The sequence below is a fragment of the Oncorhynchus gorbuscha genome, unplaced genomic scaffold (genome assembly GCF_021184085.1).
Source record: "Oncorhynchus gorbuscha isolate QuinsamMale2020 ecotype Even-year unplaced genomic scaffold, OgorEven_v1.0 Un_scaffold_8770, whole genome shotgun sequence".
Taxonomy (NCBI): Eukaryota; Metazoa; Chordata; class Actinopteri; order Salmoniformes; family Salmonidae; genus Oncorhynchus; species Oncorhynchus gorbuscha.
In genome coordinates this window covers 6,093-14,056 of record NW_025751872.1, presented here as the reverse complement: position 1 = coordinate 14,056, position 7,964 = coordinate 6,093, and the positions used below count along the sequence as shown (strand labels likewise).

The following is a 7,964-nucleotide window of genomic DNA, read 5'->3' as shown; positions in this document are numbered from 1 at the left end:
GGAGGGATGCTACGTGAGAGGAGGGATGCTACGTGAGAGGAGGGATGCTACGTGAGAGGAGGGATGCTACGTGAGAGGAGGGATGCTACGTGAGAGGAGGGATGCTACGTGAGAGGAGGGATGCTACGTGAGAGGAGGGATGCTATGTGAGAGGAGGGATGCTATAAGATTGGAGGGATGCTATAAGATTGGAGGGATGCTATAAGATTGGAGGGATGCTATGTGACAGGAGGGATGCTATGTGACAGGAGGGATGCTATGTGACAGGAGGGATGCTATGTGACAGGAGGGATGCTATGTGATAGGAGGGATGCTACGTGACAGGAGGGATGCTACGTGACTGGAGGGATGCTACGTGACAGGAGGGATGCTATGTGATAGTTCACTGCTGGATTGGTCCGATCGAAGACTACAGAAACTGTTGACAGAGTATGTTAACCAATCACAGTCCACAACCAGCCAGGAGGTTACGCTTTACATAGTTAAAGCCCAGCTTCCAGACGTCCGTCTTGATCATCTCCTCTATTTTGGCCAGCAAGCTGAGATCCTCCTCTTCCTCCTCTATCTGTGTAGCACCCTGTGCCGCAGGATGTTTTGGGCTTTTCTTTCCCCGACTCAGGAGCTCTGTGAAGCGCCCTGGCAGTAGGGTAGGCAGGTATCTCATCACATGGGGGTACAGAGAGGCAGCAGTCACGCGCATCCCTGCAACTGACAGACATACCGATGACATGAGCTGTGTTCCAGATACCCATACCGTATGTTAGTATGAGCTGTGTTCCAGATACCCATACTGTATGTTAGTATGAGCTGTGTTCCAGATACCCATACTGTATGTTAGTATGAGCTGTGTTCCAGATACCCATACTGTATGTTAGTATGAGCTGTGTTCCAGATACCCATACTGTACGTTAGTATGAGCTGTGTTCCAGATACCCATACTGTACATTAGTATGAGCTGTGTTCCAGATACCCATACTGTGTTCCACATTGAGCTGTGTTCCAGATGTATGTTAGTATGAGCTGTGTTCCAGATACCCATTCTAACATACGGTATGTTAGCGGTATGTTAGTATGAGCTGTGTTCCAGATACCCATACTAACATACTGTATGTTAGTATGAGCTGTGTTCCAGATACCCATACTGTATGTTAGTATGAGCTGTGTTCCAGATACCCATACTGTATGTTAGTATGAGCTGTGTTCCAGATACCCATACTGTATGTTAGTATGAGCTGTGTTCCAGATACCCATACTGTATGTTAGTATGAGCTGTGTTCCAGATACCCATACTGTATGTTAGTATGAGCTGTGTTCCAGATACCCATACTGTATGTTAGTATGAGCTGTGTTCCAGATACCCATACTGTATGTTAGTATGAGCTGTGTTCCAGATACCCATACTGTATGTTAGTATGAGCTGTGTTCCAGATACCCATTCTAACATACCGTATGTTAGTATGAGCTGTGTTCCAGATACCCATACCGTATGTTAGTATGAGCTGTGTTCCAGATACCCATACCGTATGTTAGTATGAGCTGTGTTCCAGATACCCATACTAACATACCGTATGTTAGTATGAGCTGTGTTCCAGATACCCATACTAACATACCGTATGTTAGTATGAGCTGTGTTCCAGATACCCATTCTAACATACCGTATGTTAGTATGAGCTGTGTTCCAGATACACATACTGTATGTTAGTATGAGCTGTGTTCCAGATACACATACTGTATGTTAGTATGAGCTGTGTTCCAGATACACATACTGTATGTTAGTATGAGCTGTGTTCCAGATACACATACTGTATGTTAGTATGAGCTGTGTTCCAGATACCCATACTGTATGTTAGTATGAGCTGTGTTCCAGATACCCATACCGTATGTTAGTATGAGCTGTGTTCCAGATACCCATACCGTATGTTAGTATGAGCTGTGTTCCAGATACCCATACCGTATGTTAGTATGAGCTGTGTTCCAGATACCCATACCGTATGTTAGTATGAGCTGTGTTCCAGATACCCATACTGTATGTTAGTATGAGCTGTGTTCCAGATACCCATACTGTATGTTAGTATGAGCTGTGTTCCAGATACCCATACTGTACGTTAGTATGAGCTGTGTTCCAGATACCCATACTGTATGTTAGTATGAGCTGTGTTCCAGATACCCATACTGTATGTTAGTATGAGCTGTGTTCCAGATACCCATACTAACATACTGTATGTTAGTATGAGCCGTGTTCCAGATACCCATACTGTATGTTAGTATGAGCTGTGTTCCAGATACCCATACTGTATGTTAGTATGAGCTGTGTTCCAGATACCCATACTAACATACTGTATGTTAGTATGAGCCGTGTTCCAGATACCCATACTGTATGTTAGTATGAGCTGTGTTCCAGATACCCATTCTAACATACTGTATGTTAGTATGAGCTGTGTTCCAGATACCCATACTAACATACTGTATGTTAGTATGAGCTGTGTTCCAGATACCCATACTAACATACTGTATGTTAGTATGAGCTGTGTTCCAGATACCCATACTAACATACTGTATGTTAGTATGCTTGTCAGCGTAACAAATGACTTGCTTGACTTCGGGTGTGTTCGTAACTTCGATCTGGGAGTGCCAGAGTGCGCTCTGGGCGTTTGTAAATTCAGGGCGTTGACAGATTCAACGGGTGTTGAGCGCTGGCAACTAACTGTGCTGCTGGCAACTAACTGTGCTGCTGGCAACTAACTGTGCTGCTGGTAACTAACTGTGCTGCTGGCAACTAACTGTGCTGCTGGCAACTAACTGTGCTGCTGGCAACTAACTGTGCTGCTGGCAACTAACTGTGCTGCTGGTAACTAACTGTGCTGCTGGTAACTAACTAACTGTGCTGCTGGTAACTAACTTGAAATACTTTTTTTTTGCCTATTGACCGACACATTCAACGGGTGTTGAGTGTTTGTAAATTCATCAGAGTGCTCTGAAATCAGAGTAGATAGCCAGAGGGAATTTACAAACGCACCCCTATGACTAATAAGCATACTACATACCCAATTTGTGTCACAAATAGTATGGTTAGTATGGTATAGAATGGTATAGTTAGTATGGTATAGAATGGTATGGTTAGTATGGTATGGTATGGTTAGTATGGTATAGAATGGTATAGTATGGTATAGAATGGTATGGTATGGTTAGTATGGTATGGTTAGTATGGTATAGAATGGTATGGTTAGTATGGTATGGTTAGTATGGTATAGAATGGTATGGTTAGTATGGTATGGTATGGTTAGTATGGTATAGAATGGTATAGTATGGTATAGAATGGTATGGTATGGTTAGTATGGTATGGTTAGTATGGTATGGTTCGTATGGTATAGAATGGTATGGTTAGTATGGTATAGTATGGTTAGTACTACCATATGGTATGGTATAGTATGGTATAGTTAGTATGGTATAGTATGGTATGGTATAGAATGGTATAGTATGGTATGGTTAGTATGGTATGGTATAGAATGGTATGGTTAGTATGGTATGGTTAGTATGGTATGGTTAGTATGGTATGGTTAGTATGGTATAGAATGGTATGGTTAGTATGGTATGGTTAGTATGGTATGGTTAGTATGGTATAGAATGGTATGGTTAGTATGGTTAGTATGGTATAGAATGGTATGGTTAGTATGGTATAGAATGGTATGGTTAGTATGGTATAGAATGGTATGGTATAGTATGGTATGGTTAGTATGGTATAGTATGGTATAGAATGGTATAGAATGGTATGGTTAGTATGGTATAGTATGGTATGGTTAGTATGGTATAGTATGGTAAGGTTAGTATGGTATAGAATGGTATAGTTAGTATGGTATAGTATGGTATGGTTAGTATGGTATAGTATGGTAAGGTTAGTATGGTATAGAATGGTATAGTTAGTATGGTATAGAATGGTATGGTTAGTATGGTATAGTATGGTATGGTTAGTATGGTATAGTATGGTTAGTATGGTATGGTTAGTATGGTATGGTTAGTATGGTATGGTTAGTATGGTATGGTTAGTATGGTAAGGTTAGTATGGTAAGGTTAGTATGGTATGGTTAGTATGGTATGTATGGTATAGAATGGTATAGTTAGTATGGTATAGAATGGTATGGTTAGTATGGTATGGTTAGTATGGTATGGTATGGTATAGTATGGTAAGGTTAGTATGGTATAGTATGGTATGGTATAGTATGGTAAGGTTAGTATGGCATAGTATGGTAGAAGTATTCAAACACAGCTATGGTCTTTACTCACAGCACAAGATGTATCTCTCCCCCACATCCACCTACCTGAAACAGAGACCAAGGCTTTAATCTGCTGTGCCAAAGCTCTGTGCTGCTCTCCTTCCTCAAACTCAGCCAGAACTTCCTGCAAGTTAGCAAACTCCACCTTCCTTCCCATCGGCAGCCAAGCAAAGAAGGAGACGACGAACTGTGCGTCCACGCCGCAGGCGGTGAGGAACAGAGACAGGACAGAGTGGTCCGGGTCTCCCTGGAGGTCTGAGCGAAGGCGGTAGGCAGGGTAGCCCCGTAGCACCAGCTTGCCCCTGGCTGCGCGGGCCGTGCAGGTAGCCTCCCACCACGGGTCCTTCAGACTGAACCGGCCCAGTACTCTGCATCTCTTACCAGACACGCTGTCCAGGAAATCAACTAGAAAGGACACGGGATAGAAAATGAAACAATTACACAAGATAGTTAGTTATTGAGCTGACTAACGTTAGTTATATCATCAGCATGTATTCATCGTGGTGGATTGTATGATAGTGTTTTGTGGGAGGTGGGTTATAATTTGTGGGAAAGTTCCAACAGGAATCTGTAACAAAAACTTGGTAAAGTACAAGGTTGGCAACAAACAACGCATACAAAAGTATCATGATCAATTCACCTAACTAAATGCCGAATAGGCATCAACTCACCACGTAGCTTATTCTTAATGTTTGTTCGTAGGCTACCAGAGAGAGGACAGACATTTGTACGGAATAAACATGCTGAGTGGACAAAAACTTACTGAAATAGTCCACCCTCTCTACCCGGTATCTTATTCTGCCGCTATACAACTTTGTATACGTTGTTTTGTTGGCAAACCTTGTACTTTACCACGTTTTTGGTTACAGATTCCTCCTGTTGGAACTTCCCCACAAATTATACCCACCTTTCTGTGGGTCTATTAGTGTCACTAACAAGAGATAAACCAGATTGAACAAACTATATAAATTACAGTAGACTCCTTTCTCTACAGTAGGAGAAATTACAATCAATACAAGCTCGACCGACAAAGAGTGACACTGTCGCAGTCCCTTTACATTTACATTACATTTAACTTGCTTGCTAGATAAATATGCCTAATTTGTTGCAAGTGACAACCGCATTAGCTAGTTAGGTTAATTTATACATGTGAATTTATCAAAGCTATGATGATCTGTCAACGACCACTCACCTTCGTTTCGGCCCGGTACGGAGGAATTAAACACGTGTCCTCCTGAACTAACGCTGTCCATCTCTTTCATATCCAGAAACTCCGGCTGTGCTTCTTCTTCCTCCTCCTCATCATCATCATCATCTTCCCAATCAGAGTCGGAGTTTTTAACCTTCTTTTCGGGTAAAATGTAACCTACTAGGATTCTGTCACCAAGAGGACACCCCGACTGTGACATTTCTGTTTTGTTTTGCTTATTTCGCGCGTCAATTTAATTTGACAGCTGATATTTAAAAAAAAGGAAGTGGAAAAGCGGAAGTGCTTTTGCTTTTTTCCCGAGGCAACCTAAAAAATAAACTATCGTGTGAGCGCCACCTACCGGCCTGGGGTTAAGGTGCAGCTTGATGAGTCTCATCTGGTTATCATTAGTCTTACCAGATACCACAACATCGTATTTTAAATCATGAATGCCGTTATAGTTGTGAATTACAGTGAAAGCGGACTATAGTTTGTTTACCTACAAATAATTCAAACGAATTCATCCCACATTGTCAATCTTATTTTATTAATAAAAGGCATGAAAAAATGTAAAGTCATCTTACAAAAACATAAGTATTAATAAATAATAATATATAATAATAATATATGTCATTTAGCAGACGCTTTTATCCAAAGCGACTTACAGTCATGTGTGCATACATTCTACATATGGGTGGTCCCGGGGATCGAACCCACTACCCTGGCGTTAAGTAAAGGGATAGTTGACCCAAATTACAAAATGACACATTGGTTTCCTTACCCTGTCAGCAGCCTATGGACAAGGTATGACAGCAATTCATGCTTTGGTTTAGTTTCCTGGTACTGTTTTTACACACTAACGTTTTAGCATGAACCCATCATTTTAAATTATCTTTATGAAATGTTTTTATTATAGAAGTACTGTATAAATTATATCCTAATTTTATAAATAAGAAATATAAAATGGAATCTGTCAGCAGATAATAAATACCTTTCTACAATAATATATATTTTTTAGCATAATATACTGTCAACGAAGGACATAGATTGCTGTCATTCAACCATATGAACATCACGTCTAGTCACATACCAGGGCTGGATTCCCTAAAAGCATCGTAGCACTGACTTTAATTCCATTCAAACTAAATGGATGAAAGATGATCATAGTGCTACGATGCTTTTAGGGAAACCAGCCCAGATCCGTACAGTCATTTAGAGAAAGGGAGATTTGAAACCATCTACAGTATCCTGTGGCTGAGTGGCCAGGACCAGGTCATTTAACCAGGGCCAGGTCATTTAACCAGGGCCAGGTCATTTAACCAGGGCCAGGTCATTTAACCAGGGCCAGGTCATTTAACCAGGACCAGGTCATTTAACCAGGGCCAGGTCATTTAACCAGGGCCAGGTCATTTAACCAGGGCCAGGTCATTTAACCAGGGCCAGGTCATTTAACCAGGACCAGGTCATTTAACCAGGGCCAGGTCATTTAACCAGGACCAGGTCATTTAACCAGGGCCAGGTCATTTAACCAGGACCAGGGCCAGGTCATTTAACCAGGACCAGGTCATTTAACCAGGACCAGGACCAGGTCATTTAACCAGGGCCAGGTCATTTAACCAGGACCAGGTCATTTAACCAGGACCAGGTCATTTAACCAGGGCCAGGTCATTTAACCAGGGCCAGGTCATTTAACCAGAGCCAGGTCATTTAACCAGGACCAGGTAATTTAACCAGGACCAGGTCATTTAACCAGGACCAGGTCATTTAACCAGGGCCAGGACCAGGTCATTTAACCAGGGCCAGGTCATTTAACCAGGACCAGGTCATTTAACCAGGGCCAGGTCATTTAACCAGGGCCAGGTCATTTAACCAGAGCCAGGTCATTTAACCAGAGCCAGGTCATTTAACCAGAGCCAGGTCATTTAACCAGAGCCAGGTCATTTAACCAGGGCCAGGACCAGGTCATTTAACCAGGGCCAGGTCATTTAACCAGGACCAGGTCATTTAACCAGGGCCAGCAATGACTAAGTCAGATATATGGATAAGTTAACCCTCTCTCTCTCAGCAGGCCATGTACTGTATGCATGTGTCATTTAGAGTAGTGAAGTTGCCCTAGATGCTGGTCTGGGGTCTGTTTTGTGTTTTTAACCTCTAATGGTTAAGATTAGGATTCGGGGAGGGCAAGCAGATTCTAGATCAGCTTTGTCACTCCTGGGTGGTCATGGAGACAGACAGGAGTTCCTCTGTAGCTTTGTCACTCCTGGGTGGTCATGGAGACAGAGAGGAGTTCCTCTGTAGCTTTGTCACTCCTGGGTGGTCATGGAGACAGAGAGGAGTTCCTCTGTAGCTTTGTCACTCCTGGGTGGTCATGGAGACAGAGAGGAGTTCCTCTGTAGCTTTGTCACTCCTGGGTGGTCATGGAGACAGAGAGGAGTTCCTCTGTAGCTTTGTCACTCCTGGGTGGTCATGGAGACAGAGAGGAGTTCCTCTGTTCTGAGGAGGCC

At 42.5% G+C, this 7,964-nt stretch overlaps 1 protein-coding gene across 2 annotated transcripts; it reads right to left on the bottom strand.

Annotated features, from left to right (window-relative positions):
* Positions 1-345: 345 nt before the first annotated feature.
* Positions 346-5,729, bottom strand: LOC124030008 (DNA helicase B-like). Of its 2 annotated transcripts, none has more exons than XM_046341534.1 (3): positions 5,464-5,729; positions 4,317-4,676; positions 346-702 (listed from the first exon to the last, which is right to left on the bottom strand). In XM_046341534.1, exons 1-3 carry the CDS (start codon positions 5,678-5,680, stop codon positions 443-445), a joined length of 837 nt encoding a protein of 278 aa, XP_046197490.1. In that variant the 5' UTR covers positions 5,681-5,729; the 3' UTR covers positions 346-442. The 2 variants fall into 2 exon arrangements, with proteins under 2 accessions (XP_046197490.1, XP_046197489.1); XM_046341533.1 differs by having other exon boundaries at positions 352-708; positions 5,464-5,725.
* Positions 5,730-7,964: the final 2,235 nt, after the last annotated feature.

Excerpts from the sequence above, each read along its gene's own strand:
- LOC124030008 (XM_046341533.1), bottom strand. The coding sequence starts at position 5,680 with ATGTCACAGTCGGGGTGTCCTCTTGGTGACAGAATCCTAGTAGGTTAC. Across the intron at positions 4,677-5,463 it reads CGTACCGGGCCGAAACGAAG|TTGATTTCCTGGACAGCGTG; the intron begins GTGAGTGGTCGT and ends TGTCCTTTCTAG. Across the intron at positions 709-4,316 it reads AGCCTTGGTCTCTGTTTCAG|TTGCAGGGATGCGCGTGACT; the intron begins GTAGGTGGATGT and ends TATGTCTGTCAG.